The 21664-nt window shown below is 36.4% G+C and overlaps 1 protein-coding gene across 2 annotated transcripts in view; it reads left to right on the top strand.

The window, feature by feature from the left end:
• LOC134752850 (homeotic protein distal-less) overlaps positions 1–21664 on the top strand; it is a 148844-nt gene that overhangs the window by 17602 nt on the left and 109578 nt on the right. For both annotated transcript variants that reach the window (XM_063688616.1, XM_063688615.1), the window contains exon 2: positions 8201–8665. In XM_063688616.1, the coding sequence (XP_063544686.1) occupies positions 8344–8665 (322 nt within the window). In that variant the 5' untranslated portion in view covers positions 8201–8343. The remainder of the gene's footprint in view (positions 1–8200; positions 8666–21664) is intronic.

Below are 21664 nucleotides of genomic sequence, written 5' to 3'. Positions count from 1 at the left end.
GTTAGGAAATGATCGCGTGCTGGAGTTTTATGATCAAAAATAGTGGATTGGACATGGTACCGCTAGGTTAGCTGGTTTTACTTGTTTTTTTCATGTATTAGCGTTGAGCAATACGGGGTAATTGATAGATTTTATCTTATAAAGAGGCGGTTACATATAATAGTGTTTTGATCGAACGGAGCGTTTCAGTTTGGACAAAATGCTTTCATATGTCGTTATGATCTGTAAAGGTCGCAATTCTCAACCGATTCTCGTGAATTTTTTATAACACGTAAGATTGTTGTTTTTTTTTTCGGAAAAGTTTTTGAGAAGTTTTCAAAGGTTTATAGCATCCTATTTGGAAAATGCTGGTGTCCAGTAATACTGAAAATATATGTGACGTTTTCAATCAAAAGGTACCACATTGTCGCTTAACATAAGGACGAAAATTGCTTGTATCTTTATACGAAAAACCTGCCAGAGCGTCCTTATGGCGAGCGACAATGTGGTACCTTTTGCTTGAAAACGACTCGTATTAGAAGAATCCTGTGTCTCTGAGGTAGATTTTAATGGAATTATAAAACATAAAAGCTATAATTTTACAGTCTAAACTAGTAATTCAATTTGACACGGGTTTGACCAATGGCGTGAGTTGATTGATTTGTGAAATTATTGTAGTTTTACAAAGTGAGGTTTGAATAAACAGGCGTGTTCAGATTTTATTAACGGGTTGTGAATTAGATCTGGATTAGTTATGGATCTGATCTGCAAGTATGAAAAGCGACATTCCTTCAGCCAAAAACGTCACTTTTGACACTGACAGATCAGATCCATAACTAATCCAGATCTTATTCAAAACCTCTTATCAAAAAATTAGAATACGCCAGGTAAATTTACCTATAGTCACCTCGACCCCTATAAGGTCCAAGGAAGCAAAATAAACGCCCAAGCCGTCACGCAAGGTGCTTGGATCCAGATCTAGAGTTGTGCCTTGTGCCGTTCTCCGTTTACTATGAGAAATATTCTCAAACGAGAACGTTTCCCATAGAAACCGGAGAAAGTTCTCGTGAACGGCACAACTTCACCCTGATCCCAACCTCTTCCCAAAATCCACGGAACTTGTGCGCAATGTTAAATTTCTCCGCGCTATGATTAAAAGTAGAACTAAATTCCTCAATACAATGTAGCGATACATAATTTCATATTATGTAATGAACACGAACATAGTGTTTACATGCATAATTGTATCGAATAATTAACGCGTAATCGATAAAGTGGCCGATTTTATTGCTTTATTGTTCGTAGCTTGCTTATTAATGTTAGTTATTTCACGGTTTGTCCTCGTAAGATCCACGGCAATTTGCGCTTTTGAATTTGGAACTTTCTTTTATTTCTATATGAGTTCAAAACTCGAATTTAATTTGTACTTGTACAAGTACATACATACATACGTACATATAATCACGCCTATTTCCCGGAGGGGTAGGTTGCATACCGCTGACATACCTCTTTCGCTTCCTTCACTTTCATAACATTCCTCATATACGCTCGCCGGTTTAGGGTGCTCTTGACCTGGCCTTTCTTCAGGATTTCCCCGATCTGATCAGAGAAAGTCCGCCGAGGTCTGCCCCTTCCAACTCCCGTTTCTACCTCTCCCTTATACACTCTCTTTGTTAGCCTTCTTTCACTCATTCTTTCCACGTGTCCAAACCATTTCAACATACCTTTCTCAATTTTTGTCACTACATCTTCGCTCAGTCCACACTTTTCCCTTATCACACTGTTCCTAATTCTAGTACACGGGGACTTAAGAGGTTAGGAAAATGTGAAATATCATTAACATTTTATTTATACGTATTTGCAATGACAAAGTGTGACAATGTCATACATAGATAGATAGATTACTCTTTATTGGCACACCTGTCCTGAGTAAAAGATACATCTTACAGAAAACTATTGATGAAGGATAGAGGTAGACAACAGGGCCGTGTTGCATAATAAACTACAACTAAAATTACAAGCGGAACTCCTTTTCTAATAAGTAGAATTAGAGAATGAGTGCTACACGTCTTTCTAGCTGTAGATTATAATTCTCTTGAGAAAAATTAAAAACTAAATTTCACCCCATACAAAAAACTCCACTCCGTCACATTTTTTTTGGGACAAAAACAACGAAAATAATTTTGACCCAACACTTGCAGAAGACTAAATAATAGATACGCTTTTGAATTCTAGATAATTTAGATTTTAGAACATTATAAATCTAACTTGAACTTAACTGTAACTCCAAGCTCACTCAAGCGGGCCCTGCTGTCTTTAATGAATACTTAATTCTAGTTTATAGGGTTCCAATTATTTATTGGTCCGAACCCGTTCCCATGGACCCCTCGTTCTGGATCAATGAGTTCCGTAGCTTGTTAGTAAAAAGTTTGTATGTTTTAATTACGTCTGATAAAAAGTTAGATGAGGACATGTAAGGTCATTTAGGGCAGTAGGTACATATATTAGTAGGTTTTTAGTCGGATAAGAAGAAGGAGAAAAAATGTACCTCTTATTTTCTATCGCATGTATAAGGGAGAGTCAAGTGCTCCGATGTTTTGTTAGGAATATATAGTTTGTCAAACGACTCTCATTTCAAACATAGACAGAGAGCATCATACTATCTTTGTCTTAAACTAGTACTAGCACCCAAAAGAAAAGGATGAGTATAGTTTTCTCTGTTCTTATTATTATTATTATAGCCTTTGCTTCCATATTCTTTCTTAAATTTTGTTTTTTGTATTTTTTGAGCAAGTTGTTTTATTTATTTTTCTGTTCTTATTTACTGTCAAATTGGTTTTACCAACTATAGTTAGGATTAATTCCTGCCGCGTCTTTCCGCCATCACTTTACGCGACATTTCCAACTTCACCACATAATGATAATCTAATGTATTTAATTAATTAATTTAATAGATATCGAACTGTAGAGATTTAAATTATAACAACTTACTGGGCATTTCTTTACATCTGTCATTTTATACGCTAAAAACCAAACGCGAATAGACTACTAATTACTTTTTTCTATCTTTTAATTGGCAACACTGGCGTCGTTAGAAAAACGCGCTCCCGTATTCCATAGATAAAACGGTTTATTTCTAGACCACAGAGGGTCTACCGTGAACCACGTTTGACGTGTTGCCTCCCTGTCACACTTATGTACGAATTTAAAAGTGCGACAGAGAGGCAACACGTTGAACGTGGTTCGCGGTATGCCCACAGAGCGTGGGCATAGACTATTTATTTCTCTTTTTAATTGACGTTGAAATATTAAACGCAAGTACTGCGGGCATTGAGAAATTGCTTGTTGTAGGTAAAACGTTATATTGATGAAAAAATGACATTACAGCTTTTTAATATGCATTTTTAATCTAAAGATGTTGATGTATTTGAGAACAGGTGATTCACAATTACTGTTTTTACACATACATGTACCCATAGTGTAAGTTTCATTCTATGGATGGTATATAAAGGATGCCAATCTCTTATGGCAGAATTGTTGCAAAAGTACCCACGTTCAGCTTTAAATAATAGTTCCTAATCTCTCCGGTGGCGCTAGTTAGGCTCTGGGACATGAGTATAACATGAACCAACAAATAACCCGACCAAATTACGTAGGTTGTTTTTGGTAGTATTTCGGTGTATGGTGGCGCCGCCTAATTACTGTTTTTTGATGGACACTTTTCATACATAAGAGATTTGGCTCCTTTATATAGTCTCCATGTTTCATTCGATAACGTGACGTGACGTACGTGTTTGCGATATGTCTCTTTATGTATGGGATTTTGAGTTTCCAAAAAGTCCCGCTTGGCGCGCTGTTCAAAATCCCATACAAAATGAGACTTAACACAAACGCGGACATCTGTCACGCTATCGAATTAAATTTTTCAAGGTTCAGACCTAGAAATTATTACTCTTATCTTATAGTTTCGGGAGTCCTTTCGGGAACCCATAGGGACCTTTTGTGCAATTGCTTCCTTAAGAAAGACCCTTCATCTACTCAAGAGATCCTTCAATTATATACGAATTCAATAATGCTTGACATGTAATATTTAAAAATATTATTAATAATATCTATGTCTATGTCAAGAGCTTTTTCGACCACCATGTGCGGGATAATGGAGCTGGGTAGTGTTTTGAATTCATTTGGTTCCAGATACTAGATAGCGTGTTCCAAGTCCAAAGTCCTTCATTCTTTGTCGGGCGAGGGCGTGACATTCACACATTAGGTGTCTTACTGTCTCGTCCTCTTCGCCCATAGACATAGTATAGTAGTTATAGACATGAAACCGAGCGACCAGGGGTAAGAGAAAGACATATTCATGTATCGACAGTTTCATGTATGGCAGCATAATCCTTTTTCTCTTTCACTCTGGTAAATTTCGGTATTTCGCCATCACCTCCTTGCTATGATGCCATAACCCGACCATGAAAAAGCCCGGTCGGTGATAAAGACAAAGCATGCCACTATTTTCTCTTTCCTCTTATAGGAATCGCAATAAGACTATCTTTCTCTATCAAAGAGTGTCAGGATCTTGGCCAAAACTCCTTTGACTCCACAAACTGACACACTCCAAAGATTACTCTTACGCTTTCCTTTAAAATTAATTTCAAATTTCCCGTTTTAGTCCTTTTTGTTGCTTACCCTGTCTGTATGTGGCATGTGGTTCGGTGAGTTGGAACCTTGAAGATAACCAAAAACCAGGGTTTCGGTGTTTCTTAATACCTAATCTACAATTTCTCATTTCAAACATAGACAAAGAGAATCATAGGTATTATCTTTGTCTTACACTAGTACTATAGCACCCAAAAGAAAAGGATGAGTATAGTTTATTTTGTTCTTATTTATTGAAAATTTGGTTTGACCAACTATATGTCACAAACCAAATCTATAGTTTGTCAAATCACTGTCTCATTTTAAACATAGACAGAGAGAATCATACTATCTGTGTCTTACACTAGTACTAGCAGTAGCACCCAAAAGAAAAGGATGAGTATAGTTTTTTTGGTCTTATTTACTGACAATTTGGTTTGACCAACTATAACTAAGGCATCGTTGATTACGTTTAAGTCAAACAACCAATTAAAATTATTAGAAAAGTTGACACATTTATGACACCAATACCAAACTCTTGTCAAAATAGACCAATAAAATAAAATACCCCGAAATCGGTTTTACACCCCTTTTCACCGAAAACCAAAATTGGATTCCCAATCTGTGGTCCATATTCCGTTTAATATATTAAAAAAAGCGTTCAGCCTCAAAAACAAATGACCCAGAGAATTTGTGATAAAAAAATACCCTTTCGGCAAGCTCTTTGAGTTAATTACTACATAGCTGCCCTGTTCACACTCGCGTTAATCTGTGTGTTTTTATCTCGTTCTGTCATGAGGTTCTTTATTGGACTCTCGCCGGCGCCTCAGAGGTCGGGTCAAAGCGTTTTGTTTTTTTATTTATTTTGTTTGCTTGTGTTGATTACTTGCGTCTTTAATAATAATGGTTAGAACTAACTAATTGGTGTAAATTTTTATTGAAAAATATTACTCGTTTGTATTAAATGGTTGAAGACTTAATACTTTTGAATAATAGGTTATAATTATAAGACCAAATAGTAGGTTAATGATACTTTGATTGAGTTCTTATAAAATATATTTTATGTACTGGCAACACTTCACACCCTAATATATTAGCATCTACCTGCTAAAATGTTTTATTTTTTTAATATAATTATAATAAAATGTGTACAAATACTGTACATAATACTGTACACAAGCAACTATAGTAGTATTTTTCAAACAAGGTGTCATCTCCATACAATTTATAACCTAAAAATGCCAAATATCGCAAAAATTGTATTGGATTGACATCTATCAGCGTACCCTTCTATATGGATGGTATAGAAAGGATGCCAATCTCTTATGGTAGAATTGTTTCAAAAGTGACCGTTTTCAGCTTTAAATAATAGTTCCTAATCTCTCCGGTGGCGCTAGTTAGGCTCTGGGACATGAGTATAACATGAACCATATAAGGCAACCAATAACCCGACCAAATGAGGGCTATCGTTTTTTTGCTCACCAGTTGGCGCCTCTGTTGATGGTGGTCCAAAAGACTAAAGAACAGCTGTCAGTCATTGAAGTGACAAGTGACATTTGTCATTTCGAACTATGGAAAAGACCACCATCTACACTAGCGCCCCTAGCGGCGAATTCATACGCGTTAGCCCTCATTACGTAGGTTGTTTTTGGTAGTATTTCGGTGTATGGTGGCGCCGCCTAATTACTGTTTTTTGATGGACACTTTTCATACATAGAGATTTGACTCCTTTATATAGTCTCCATGCCTTCTAGTTTAAAAAATATTATAAATCGATAATTATATCCTACACTATAGAATACGAGAAACACGAAAATCGAAATTTCGTTTCTGTATTTCTATAGCTCTTGCATATTTGAGTGACAGAAAGGCGAAAAAAGAAATTTCGTTTTTCGTTATTCGCGTTCGGGCCTCTGTTCTTAATGATAATTCGAAAGACTGAAATATTTTAAAACTCTTATGAGTCCAAGAATTGGAATTAGGATATAGATTGGACTCAATAACTAGGAATTTTATCCATTTTTTATTAGAATCGTGCGGTTAAGCTATGATTCACCGGTATTTCCTCAAGTCAGGCTTGATTTGCACTGTAAATCCGTCGGTAATCGAATTTTAGTTCATATTGCATCATAGTTTTTACGATTTATTTCATATATCCTGGTTAACTAACGAATTTTGACATACATCGTAAATAGTTAGCGCCTGTCACGCAATCACAACGGTATTCACACTTCAACCTTCAACACGTGAAAAAATAAAACGGAAACATATTTTTTTTTCAGGATTAAAATCAGTATTAAGATTCACACGAACCCGCCTCTAAAAAGCGGCTCTCATAGAATGGAAGTTAAGCTCTCGTTTTAAAACGACAAGCTGAAATAACAGAAAACTTGACGTCAACATTTAAGTAACATTCGCTCTATTTTTTCTTTGTATTACAATTTCTAGCAACAATAGTACCAGACATATATAGATATAATATGTTATGCCTGTCAGTTCGCGTAAATATATAGCGAACTGGCTCTTAGAAAAGCGGACAGACTATATTTGTATGCTCATGCCACATTTCATGTCGTTTCAGTAAGTCGTTTTAAAATGAGTGTAACTTTGATTGTATAGATAGATTTTGTGACTGTTAAGACGCCAATGGCGTCTATTTACTTCTTTTAAAAGCAAATTAATATTTAAACAGATTCAAATTCAGATATTTATTAATAAAATTTAGTATTTACATGTCATATTACAATATAATAAATAATTAAATTAAATTATTACTAATTAATTTATATTTTTAATACATTTTACAAATATAGGTAAATAATATAGGTATAGGTACACTGGCAACCCATAACTTTTAAACTGGGAACCCATCCCAAGCATTATACGCAAAACAAAAATTCACATTCGCGTTTCAAGTTCTTTTATGTTTATAACAGTAGAAAATAAAATTATAAACTGGAAACCCACGCATTCGAATTTCTAATTCGTATTTCGAGCTCCCACGGGGTCATCGGAGGTCGGACATTTCTGGAAACAATTTAACGTCGTCACGGTCAATTGAGTTGGCTCGGAGACAATCGAAACGTAGTCCCTTAGTTGAAATGGATACGATCGTACGCAGTTATTCTTAAAAAAAGTTATATTTCTTTTAATTTTCCCTTTTAAAGTGCCATGGAATGAAATGGCAGCTTAACACTTTTAAGAAGTTACTTGATACAGGGTAAAGTCAATTATTAAAGTGCCCCTCTGCTAAGTTTTTTAATTTGGGTCTGCAGTCTAACACGTTCACCGAATCTTCGTCCATAGATGCAACTGGACAAAGTGACTAAAAAGTATAAAAAATTTGTGTCTTTATCAGTATATAGTAGCCATATTTTTTGTATAAGGTGTAGGGTGTAGGTACATTCGTAGATGGAGAAACATGTTACCTATTTGGCTTTTACCAGTGTCTAATGCAATTTCGGGAATAACGCAGTGTCCATGAACGAATTTTATTATTTGCTGGTAAAGTCGCAGGCACAGAGGCTTTACACAAAACATAATTAAGATCTGTTTACGAAAATTCTAATAAGGTTTTCTCTTGTTCCAGGCTAAACCAGCGGCTACCCCGGGCCCCCACAAACCCTCAAAATTACCCGAATCCAGTCCCCAAAACCCACCCTGAGTTTCTCAGATCCTTTCGGGCCTCCCACGTCGTCGGACGCGGGGGGCCCTTCCACCCCGCAGCCCGCTATGACGACCCAGGAGGCCTTAGACCACCACCACCATTTGGGGTCTCAGACCCCTCATGACCAGAATTCGGCGAACTCAACACCGACGAATGTGTCTTCTAAATCTGCTTTTATTGAGCTCCAGCAGCATGGATACGGGTTTAAGGGGGGTTATCAGCATCCCCACCATTTCGGGAGTCCTGGGGGTCAGCAGAACCCGCATGAGGCCTCAGGGTTCCCTAGTCCGCGGTCGCTGGGGTATCCTTTCCCTCCTATGCATCAGAACACGTACGGGTATCATTTGGGGTCGTATGCGCCGCAGTGTTCGAGTCCGCCTAAAGATGGTGAGTTAAAAAAAAATGTTAATTATTTTTTAAAGAGATGGACTAATCCATTAAGCTAACTCTGCACATACTTACTTCAAAATAAATAAATAATTTTCTTACTTAAAAGCTAGGTTATTTAGATTAAGAAAAAAACATTTTACACTTGATTTCCTAATTTAAAAACATGTCCTATTCATGTCCATTCGGAGGTTTATTAGTGCAGGCTATCTGGCCTGTCCGCTAGGTAACATATGGGGCATTTTCTATGAAAAGGGACCTTATTGTCGATTGCGCTTACGCCGCACAGCGTCGCGCGGCATTGTATTTATATTGGAGCATCGTTTATAATGGCGTAAGCGCCATCGACAATAAGGTCCCTTATTATAGAAAATACCACATATTTAGTATGCTGTTGGCACTACCGTGTATTCTGTTTCTGATGGACATGATATTTTGCGCATAATGGCGTGGATTGTCGATATTACTACCGTAATGAGCTAACGAGGGCCAATATATCGTCAAGTAGCATAGTAGTTTTAGCTTTATTCCTTGTGTTTACATGAATTAGTATATTATTATGTGTTACACATTTAGAGTTAGCCCAATCTTGGTCTATATAGCACAGAATATAGCGAATTTGATAGCACAGAGCGTGGAAGTGTTATCAAAAAAGTCAAATGTGACATTTTCAACCAAAAGGTACCACATTGTCGCTTGTCAATAAGGTTGATTTCAAATTGAAGCTGTATAGAAATAGCGCCTTATTGACAACCGACAATAAGTACCCTTTTGATTGAAAATGGCACAAATGTCTATAAAATTATGACGTTTTAAATAACACTTCCACATTTTATGCTATCAAACGCGCTGCAGAGTTATCTTGGTCTAACTCTAGTCAGTTTTGGTTGTCAACTGATTATGAGATTTGTATAATGGATTATTAGAAAAAAAAAACCGTTTGCAATACACCAATAAAAAGACATAACAAAGAAAATACCACACGATCTTACCAAAACACAAAACCATTTCATTTCAAGTTTCTTCATAAAAAATACCTAATAATGTCACCAACATTTTAAGTGACAAAATTATAAGTACAAAGAAGAAATTACGGTCAAAATACCAAAGAAAAGTCGAATTACGGAATAATAAAATTATGACACCTAACTGTCACCCTGTAATTTTCTTACGAAATAACAGTTAACTTTTTTCAACCTGTCATTATTGGAAATAAAATAGATACAGGCGTCAAGTTAAGTGGTAGAAAATGTGTTTTTTAATGTGGCAACTTTTCTCTTTTGAAAGTTTTTAATAAATGATGTAAAACTTGGAAGGTCATTGTAGGTAAACGTAGTAACGGCATAAAATGTACATTAATAATATTTTTGACTATTTTCCTGCATGCGTCTGTAGGCTGATATCAGCTTACTATCAGGGGCCCATTTCTCGAACGGTATTAGACTAATATTATTAGTGTGTTGCCATGGAGACTATTACGATTTGACAGTTCTGGAACATTATTAGTGTGTTGCCATGGAGACTATTACGATTTGACAGTTCTGGAACTAATAATATTAGTCTAATACTGTTCGAGAAATGGGCCCGCCGTACACTCGTATGTAATAAAATAAAAATAGTTTTAGGTAGTACGGACAATTCTTCTGACATGTAACATGTAAGTCGTTGTCGGTCACAGATGGGTCAAATATTAACACTAAAAAAATACTTGTAACTGTTCTCCTATTTCTGTACTAAATACATAAACGTGATGGGCACCTTTGCATCGGGAGCGATGCGGGTGGGTTGTTCGAATAGTTCTTATGGGTTAGTTTAGGTTTAGTTTCATTTATAGTTAAGTTTATGGCTAAATTATATCTTAGTTGTTAAGTAGTTTTAACGATTGTATTTTTTATTGTGATTAAATAAATGTATTCATGTATTTCCAAATACATAAATTATGTATAATCATAATACTCATACGTACAATTACGTCAAGTAAGTAACAGCTACTTATATAAATTAGGTTTTGAACATGTAATCTAAATCAATACTTCAAACACTATTCACACTACAAATCCCTAAAGCATACTAAAAATACATCTACGTCAAAACACTGCCAGTTATACTTACCAGCCTTAAATATTTAAGCGCGTTCGCGGCACTACAATTTAGCCTCAAGTGATTTTTTTGGCGCGGCAACCCAGTATTTCAAACGCTCACAGAACAACTGCCAGTCAAACATCCAACGTAAATCTGACCGGTCGCCTCATACCAACTAATAGAGAGTAGTTATACTGGTTATTCGAATCTTAGGTTCGCTCGTGCACGGTAAGCATTTTGGAATAACACGACGACGCATCAAACTTTACACGCAGGATCGAAACAGTTTTCAAACGTGCATTTTGAATTTGGAATGAGTTTTGTAGATTTTGAAGTTCGAATTTGCGTCATTTCAATCTTGTTTTAGTAAAAGACTATAAATTTTGATACAATTAGAGTTTTATGGTGTTTTTCACTTTGCTTATACTTATACATTAGGTCACAGAATAAGTATAGTATTCTCCTTGGATACATTTCTATAGGCGGTTCGTAGCTAAGTTGAGCGCATATATATAGTATTTTTCAAACAGTATAACCAAAGATAGATATAACTCCGTAATAGATGGATACAGTCTAAGGAAAAAACGTGCCTCGAAAATCAAGAAAATTTGATTCTCGTTCAGAGGGCGCTACTAGTTTTGGCCTACAGTCGTATAGATGGCGTTGACGGTTTCGTTTGTTATTTAACAATTTTAACGCATATCAGTGAAAGAACATGGGTCAAAATCATAAAAATAATTAATGCAAATAAAAAAAATCATTTATCTATATTTAAATACATTCTATCGTATTTTTATAAATCTTCATTTTTAGTTTTAAAGTGTGTCGACAGATGGCAGTGAATTTACTGGGGTTACAAAATTTACTATGACAGTACCGCTCTAGTATAAGTTACTCTATGGTATAACGGACGGTGACACATGTCATCTCCATATAATAAATAAATAAATAATAATACAACCTTAAAAAGAAAAAAATCGCAAAATTACTGACACATCAGCCTAGATCTAGGACTAAAACTAATTTATATGTATAGTTGGTCAAACCAAATTATCAGTAGGTAAATAAGAACAAAAAAAACTATACTCATCCTTTTTTCTTGGGTTCTAGTACTAGTGTAAGACTTCTCTCTACTAGTGTAAGAATTCTCTCTGTCTATGTTTTTAAATGAGACAGTCCTTTGACAAACTATACATAGGTATGGTATATCTCACATTTTTGAATTTCACCTCATACAAACCGAGTTCCGTTCTCATTTTAAAACTAAGTTATTGTAGTGAAACTTTCCACATACAATGAGGTATATCTAGGTCTTAAATTAGTTTATATAGCACCAGTTTATAAAACAAACGAAATAGAGCAAAAACAAGTTTTGTATGAAAAACGTAAATTCACTTTTTTTTACTATGGTATCTGAAGCTACATAAACTAATTTCAGACATAGATATACCAATTCAATTCAATGGTTTATTAATAAAATACACATTTTACACGTCAAATTTACAAAGGTACATATACAGTTTTATATTATTCACACATTAATACACATTTTGCTATCAATTAGCTATACATATTAGAAAATTCGAGCAATGTGCCCCGCCCACTGCCACTTAAGGTTTGCAATTCTGCGAGCTATGTCGGTGACCCTAGTTCTACTGCGGATATCATCATTTCTGACTCTATCACGCAGAGAAACCCCGAGCATAGCTCTCTCCATTGCCCTTTGCGTGACCTTGAGCCTTCTTATGAGGCCCATCGTTAGCGCCCACGTCTCAGATCTGTATGTCATCACTGGCAACACACACTGGTCAAAGACTTTTGACTTAAGAAGTTTTGAAGTGGGCGGGGCACATTGCTCGCAGAACTGATGGCCGGTGGGGCCGGAAGGTTCTGGAGTGGCATCCGCGTACCGGAAGACGAACTGCCGGTAGGCCTCCAACGAGATGGAGCGACGACCTGGTGAAGGTCGCGGGAATTCGGTGGTTGCGAGACTTGCGAGCGGCACAGGATCGGTCGGAGTGGCGAGCCTTGGGGGAGGCCTATGTCCAGCAGTGGACGTCTATCGGCTGACATGATGATGATGATGATGATTAGAAAATTAGATATTTTATATATTATATATTACATGTCCATTTATTATTTAATCATTGAATACTAGGTACTAAAAAACTCATCAATCGAGTACAAAGCGTCTATTTCAAGTTTTGCTTTTATTTGTCGTACAAATGAATTATAGCTAGAAGTCTGCGCCGGTCCGTCACCGTCGACGCAAGCTCCTGATGACGCTCCTCGGTACGGAGTGAAACATGTCGAGCGTTTTCGACTTAAAACACGTGAGTGACCCGTTATTAATATATTTAATAAGCTAGAAGCCTGTTTAATTTCCGGAGAGATTGTATTGTGAACCTTAGTACCAATGTAACTAGGATTTTTTTAGCCTTATCTTACCTTATCTTATTGTAAGTTTCAGAGCTACTCGTTTTAAAATGAGAGCGGAACTACGTTTGTATGGAAATACGAGCTTGCTGGAGATAATACAGTATAGTTGACCATACTTACCAGCTGTCTCAGTTAAACGTTAGACCTATACAGTTTTAACCTCAAGGGATACTCACAACCTTGATATTACGAAAGTTAGAAATCAATTTGGGAAGCCATTGTAAAATCGACCTTGACGCATTGACCGCTGCAAAGGAAAACGTACGTCGGAAGATATTAATTTACGGCATAGTTTCCTTCGCACGATAGGAAGACCGTTTTTTCCGTTGCGTGTTATCGAACGCGCATTCGATATTTGAAATTTGTTATTTTTGAACTTGTGTGTGTAGGGTGTTTTTACATGTCTGCCTCACGTAAGCTAGTATGTAGGTTATTAATACTGATACTACGAAATAATTAAAAACTACAGCTGACTATAGTAATTTTCAAACAGCATGGGTACGGTGACAGATGTCATCTCCATACAATTTATAACCTTAAAAAGTAAAATCTTGCAAAATTATACTGGGATGACATAGGTCACCGTACCCATGCTGTTTGAAAAATACTATAAACCCCAATTTTCTAAATACCAGCATTCTATGTCATTAAAAAACCCGTTTTTAGCCAAAATGCGTTTTCCCTAGTCAAAACTAGTTTTCCGTATCGCCTTAGTGAAAATTAGTTTTAGTTGGAATTTTTCAGTCAAAACTAGTTTTTACAAAGTCCCTTTCAAAACTAGCTTTCACTAAAAACTGTTTTTTTAGGGTTCCGTACCCAAAGGGTAGAAACGGGACCCTATTACTAAGACTCCGGTGTCTGTTTGTCTGTTCGTCTGTCACCAGGCTGTATCTCATGAACCGTGATAGCTAGACAGTTGAAATATTCACAGATGATGTATTTCTATTGCCGCTATAACAACAAATAACGTGATTTTTTTGCCGTTTTCGCGTAATGGTACGGAACCCTTCGTGCGTGACGTGAGTCCGACTCGCACTTGGCCGGTTTTTTTTGTAACATTATAAACCTACCTATATGAGGTTGGTTAGTAGAGAATGCCTCTTGGCATTAAGTCTGCCTTTTGTAGGTTAAGGTTTTCTTTTGAGCAGAAGATTGACACATAGGTACTAAAATATATTTTTGATTTTGTTTCCATTTACAAACAACTTGTATAAAAAAAGTACCTACAGGCAAAACAGACAAATCATGTTGTTAACCAAACTTAAATAAATAATGTTTGTTTTTGGGCCGGTTGCACCAAACCATCTGTTACCGTTAAATTTTATTGCATGGGAAATTTCATATTTTACTGTTGTTTGACATTAATCGGTCTGTTAAATGTGGTTGGTGCAACTAGGCCTAACTATCAACCAATCATTATACTTCTAAGCATCGACAAATTACGAGCAATTGACAAAATCTCCAGTAACTAAATTTTCATCTTCAATAACCACTTAATCTTGGTCTCTCGGTGAAACTTATTAAAAACAAACAATATGAAGACGCCTAGCTCATTATACACTGGACATTCAAACATCGTAGTCACTAGGTAACTCTAGTGCCATTGCAATTAAAACCTTACGCTATTTACTTACAGTTCAAAATAGTTATAATATCAAGAATGAAATAGGCAATTGTTAAATTTTTGGATGCTCAAAATTATATTCGAAATTTGAATTTTACTAATTAAAAAGAGACGCTTGTGACGTTCTTTTGCCGTTTATATAAGGTGCAAATTGGTTTATTGTAACTGTAAATAATAAAATGGTTTTATTATGAACATTCTCTTTAGTTTTCACATAATTGGACTTTATTACACTGAGTTAAGGTTTAATATCGTTTGCGATGCCACAGACTAATAAATCTTAGTGAAAGAGTCGGGTCAAACTAACAGTTGGTAAATAAAGTTAATAGAATAATAAGTTGATATGCTGGACTGTTAATAGCAATTAGGTTAGGAATTTATGTTTTCAAACGTGGCCCGCTAATCTTAATTAAATGGCTTGAATTGTATAATTATTATGACTTTCATAATCATAACTTTACTTGCTTCAATAAGGTAAATGTCCCAATGATAGACACATTGTTTTTTACCCTTTTTCAGGAATAAAATTAAAGGTAATAAGCTGTCATATGCAAAAAATTACCTCTCGTGTTGCAGAATAGATGTCCGTCAGTTACGCTCAGCGTTTACCATTAGGCAGACGGTATGCTTGTTTGCTAGTTTGCCACCAATGTTGGCAATTGGCACCGAGGAACTTAAATTTGTCCCTTAACTTATCAACACAATGCATTTTAAAACGACTGGAAACGCACATGTGACACTTGTTAAGTTCCAGGCGTCTATATATTATATTAGCACAATGTCAAAACTTCAGCGTAGGAAAATGTTAATTAAAAATTGGAATTGTCTCAACTGACTCCACAAGACAGGCCTAGCCTAGTGTGGAGATCATAGGTTAATAAATAAATGTATAATTTTTTGGTAAATAAACTATTTTTATTTTATTTATTTTTATTTTATTTTATAGGCGTCAGTGTTCGCTTACGATCAGGTTTGATACTTGATACAAGAAATTCGTAGGTTTTTCTATTTCATTAAATCATGAAATGTATTTTAAACTGAAATGAAACATATAGTAAGAAAAAGTGACCAAGACCTCTTCCAGGCTACCTTAGGGATGGCCAGGGGGCCACATTGTCGCATACCATAAGGACGCTCTGACAGGTTATTCGTATAAAGATACAATCCAATTTCGTCCTTATGGTAAGCGACAATGTGGTACCTTTTGATTGAAGACGTCAAATATATTTGGAAAAATTCGACCTATGCCGCCGTGATCTCGAATGGCACCTGCAGAGGACGCTGATTCGATTACAGCCTGGGGCACTGGAGGCTTTGGTCACGTTTTCTTAGTATATGACATTTATTTAATATAGAATAGAATATAATTTATTTAGATACAAGATATATACAGGGGTACTACGTAAACGAAATTAATGGCTAGCTTAAATCTAAAATAGGCCCTTGAGGCATACCAAGGATGCTGGCGGCATCTCGCTGTATCGCAATGCTGATACGTTGTGCGAGGAAGCCGCCAGCTCTTCGGTCACCATTCACATCAACCAGACGCTTCGCGATTTCTGCAAACAACTTGTGCGCGCTGGGACCCCATGGATCTAGATATTCAACTCCAAATGGAATAGAATTGGGGCATTTTCTATAAAAAGGGACCTTATTAGATTATTTTAAATCGGGTCACTCACGTATTATTAAGTCGAATAGCTCGTTAATTGGACCGAAACATGTCGAGCTATTCGACTTAATAATACGTGAGTGACCCGGTTTAAAATAATCTAATATGTTTGAGTCTCACGGGAGTTTTATAGTTAAAAAGGGACCTTGTTGTCGATGGCGCTTACGCCGCACAGCGTCGCGCGGCATTGTATTTATATCGGAGCATCGTTAAAAATGGCGTAAGCGCCATCGACAACCAAGGTCCCTTTTTATAGAAAATACCACAATTATACTCTCTACCGAGGCTCTTATATTTATTACGTTTTAAAATAAATTAAAATATTTTCTGAAAATAATTCGATTTGTTCTAGTAACCTCGTAAGACCCACCATATAAAGTTTTTAATTAGGGTTCCGTACCCAAAGGGTAAAAACGGGACCCTATTGCTAAGACTCCGCTGTCCGTCTGTCCGTCCGTCTGTCCGTCTGTCTGTCACCAGGCTGTATCTCATGAAGACAGCTGACATTTTCACAGATGATGTATTTCTGTTGCCGCTATAACAACAAATACTAAAAACAGAATAATATAAATATTTAAATGGGGCATCCATACAACAAACGTGATTTTTTTGCTGTTTTTTCCGTAATGGTACGGAACCCTTCGTGCGCAAGTCCGACTCGCACTTGGCCGGTTTTTTTAATTGGAACCTTATTCTATAAGTAAATTGGGACGAATTTCGTTTGTTTTACAACGCAGTGAAACAAAAGAAATGCTACACTATTTGTTTCATCACAAGGTTCAAATTAGATTACAATGAATATGTACATTTTAACTCAGGTAGCAAAATGACGTAAAATGACGTCAGCGACGTCATAATGACGGCATTATTACGTCATTGTGACGTCGCTTACGTCATTTGACATCATTTTGCTACCTGGGAATGTACATTTAGACTCACGAGGATAGAATAAAATGTATTTTATAGTAAAATGCCTATTCTGTATAAACCCATTCAGTGTTTACGTAACAAGTCGAGTTTCATATTTTAACCCATATGTCTTAATACCAAAGGTTGCTCGAACCAGTTCTGCAGGTTCGAATCCAGGTCATTCAGTTTTAACGTTTTGATATGATTTAATAATTCTCGATATAAGCTGAAGTTATTAAGGTTCATTGATGGTATACAATACAATGTAAGATAATCGTGTTCCTGAGTTTGACAGCTGAAGGAGGTGGCGTCGTCATATCTTTTGCGGTATTTTCGTAATTTTCGTATTCCTGTTATTTTAGCAATTTTGGACTGAAATGACAGAACTGTTTTAAGAACTTAGTAGATAAAAAAACATTTGTTTCACTGTTAAGAGGCCCACTACTATCTTGGCCGGTTTTTTAAATTTTACTTCTAAACTAAGTATCCGTTTGCAACATACACCTACTTTCCAAATTTTATTAAAATATACCCTACAGTGTCCGAGACATACGGACAGACAGACGAATTGATGGACGGACGGACAGACGGACATGACGAAACTATAAGGGTTCCTAAACACTGCGATATAATAGCATGTGTTACAAAGGATATAAATAGTATTCAGTATTCAGTCATTTATTGCCTTCATAATAAGGTGTTACATAATAATTTTGATCAGCTATGAACCCTGTAGGGCACTGCAACTTAATACTCACTAATTACCTACATTCTTACCTACGTAACTTACTAACTAATTAATTACATTTAATCTCTGACACCTAGAGACTTTTAGATCTCTAAACAATTTTAGTACTTCTGTTATTTGTATAGTTTTTATTAGTTTTTTTTTCTTGTGTAATTTAACATTTATATTTATGTAATTATTTTTTGTAATTTTGTTTTAATTTTATTGTTTGTAAAAATTGACACGTAAAAGTGCCCCTGTGGCCTATTTGCTAAATAAATGTTTGATATTTTGATTAGTAATAAGTAGCTAAGGATCACGATTAAAGGTTACATTAGATTAGTTAATTTCTCAATAAACTACTTAATCAAATAAAAATCATCATTGTGATATAATAATTGTGGTATATTTTAAAGATTTTCGAAATAAAACACTCATTTGTTGATTGTACTAACGGTTGACGGGTAGGTACTGTCGGCAAAAAGAAAACGGCCACAATCGGACAGCCGAGTGTACCGCCCAGTCCGTCGGAGTGTATGCTCTACCACAGAATAAGTAATAGTATTATCATACAGAACGACCACGCACCGCCCCGCCCCGACTCGAGTTACCTCGCCCCGCGACACCAGATTGACGGCCGTTTGCCGGCCGCTCAGTACTATTTTTATGCAACTTACTCACACAATGACGCATGCCGCGTGTACAGACGTGCCGTTCATACATAGAAACGCAAGTGATTTTTGATGTATAGCGTGTCCGCCCTGTGGTACTACGTACAGAAGATTCACTCTCTAACAAAACGCGTCTATTACGACAGATATGACCGCTAGGTGGCGCAAGCGCTAGCAGGCGTCCGTTCCGTAGCGGTGCGCGGCAACTACTATGGCAGACACCAAAATTGGTGTGGGCCGCATGTACTTGTGGCGACGCGCCGAAATCTCGGAGTGAGCCACGCCTAGCTCTACATACATTTTTTTGACATTGATTTGATCAAGAATATCAACAGTAATGTAGCGGCAGTTTCACGTTCGCGAATGATAAGTGACAACATGTGTCATAGGCCAACGGAAACAAAAAACTACGCGAATGCTATAGCATTCGTGTCCGCGAATGTGTTAAAAACCGGCCAAGTGCGAGTCAGACTCGCGCACGAAGGGTTCCGTACCATTACGCGAAAAACGGCAAAAAAATCACGTTTGATTGTATGGGAGCCCCACTTAAATATTAATTTTATTCTGTTTTTAGTATTTGTTGTTACAGCGGCAACAGAAATAGTCTAGCACTCTTTCTCAGTCTAGCTCAGAACATCAGAAACCCTACCAACCCTACTCATAAACCGTAATCGGTTCATTAATCATGACATCCAGCCTGGTGGCAGACAGACAGACGAACAGTTGAGTCTTAGTAATAGGTTCCCATTTTTACCCTTCGGGTACGGGACCCTAGGAACCCTAAAAAAGTAAAAGGGGTATTTAGCCCGCGGCGTGACAGTGGGCGGGGTTCCAAAAATACGAACACTTATACACTAGTATTGTAGGAGTGTCAAATGAATTTTATCTTATTTTTTAATAAAAAGTAAAAGGGGATCCGTAGCCGGCGGCGTCACGCAGGGGGCGGGGTTCCAAAAATCGTAGAGCAGGGGAGTGTCCTTAGCCTAAGGTACCCGGGTCCAACGTGCGACTTTGTAACGTCGGGCACACAAGTGATATTAAGGCGGTTCCCTGAGCCAGAAGGCGAAAAATCTTCTTATATGATCATGTTTTTCTAAGAGGCGTTGATATTCGTAGACGTAGAAAAAATATATGCAGTTCTTGACTATATTATCTTTAATAACATAGCTTTCGATACACGAATTGTGACACTTCGGTCGATACAATTAATTCCCAAAGTAACCTCTAACTCGGACTTTTAATCAAACTTTACTCGGTTATTTATTATGTGACACTATAAGCAAAAAAAAAGAAGAAAAAACAATATTAACTTAAATAGTAATTTCATAGCTTTCGAATTTCGATATTGTAAGGTAACTTTTTTAAAATTAATAAAAATCGGCAAAATTCGATCAAAATTGACACTTGGCGCGCATGATCTTTCCCGTTCTTTCTTGCGAAATGTGACAGTGACAGCGGCAAACCGATGGAACGGCCTTAAGGGAAAACAGTGACAGTCCAGTTTACGACAAAGTAACTGACAATGACAATAGTACAATGTGCAACATAAGTAGTTAAATATTGCAAACGAGAGTATAGTTAAATCGCGACGGCTTGCAATATTATTACGCCCCGAGTTACACACAATGTTTTTCATCACACTTGCGAAACAAAAATGAAGTATAGACAAAACAATTTTTTGTCTTTATATTATAATACTAGAAACTTCATAACTCCCTAGGGAAAACGCGTTTTCTATAGTTCCCGCTAAGCCTGCGTGCAATTCCACATTTACTGAGCGAGTGTGATGAAAAGTGAATTTTTACATTCATAGAGTTAGACCAAGAAAAGTGCAACGATTTAGATAGCATATTTATTTTATTTTATTTTATTTTATTTTGGTACATGGAAAACCAACAGCGCTAGACATATCAACAAACTACAATAGAATTAGAGAGCCAATTATAGGTTTTCACTTATAGAAGCGGAATAAAATATAACAAGCTTATTGCCCAACTTAATTACACATGTACAAGTTCATACAGCACAAGAACAGAGGATCGATATCAATATGATCGATTATTACAAAAAATAAGTAGAAAAGAAGGTAAAACCTGTTAGGTAGTACATTTAGCCACAGTACATTAGCCCTGACCTGCGCCAGAATCATTGTCACCCATAAAGTAACTAATTAATTTATTTTTTATTATTGATATGCTATCACTAAATATGTCGATATTACAATTTATAAAAGCTTTATTTAAGCTCATGCTTGCCCTGCATAAGAAACTGTTTTTTCTACATTACCTTTAATAATATTTAGCAAGTACACTATGTCTGCAATTTCCCGGCGCTTAACAAGTGGGATCAAATGATGTTTCTTACACAGCTTGAGGTAGTTGATAGAACTATAGTTGACTCGCATTTTGTAACACAGAAATTTGACAAATTTTAACTGTAATCTCTCAATCCTGTCAACATAAATTTGATACTGAGGATTCCATATCTGCGAAGCGTATTCAAGTTTGCTTCTCACGTAAGCACAATACAAGATTTTAAGAGTTTTGGGACGGGTAAAACAAACTGAATTACGCATTATAAAACCAAGTGACCTGAGTGATATGCAGTGCAAGTGTTATTTATATGTCATAATTTCATAGAAGTTCGACGTTTAAAATGGATCTCACGTCACCAGACTCCACATCTTAAGGATAATTGGAACTTTCGTTCCAGTCACTCGCTTAAGCCAACTTTAACTTACAATTTCATCTTGCCCTCAGCCAAAAGTAGCTCCTACTCAAAAACTTCTTATACTAATTAATAATTCCCCTAACACTTGTCTCCTCGAGAATATTTTTCCTAACACTTATGCCCTCGCCTGTACACGTGCGCCTCC

Source organism: Cydia strobilella, chromosome 25 (assembly GCF_947568885.1).
Source record: "Cydia strobilella chromosome 25, ilCydStro3.1, whole genome shotgun sequence".
Classification (NCBI taxonomy): domain Eukaryota; kingdom Metazoa; phylum Arthropoda; class Insecta; order Lepidoptera; family Tortricidae; genus Cydia; species Cydia strobilella.
Note: the sequence above shows the minus strand (reverse complement) of the source record. Positions and strands in the feature narration are given on the sequence as shown.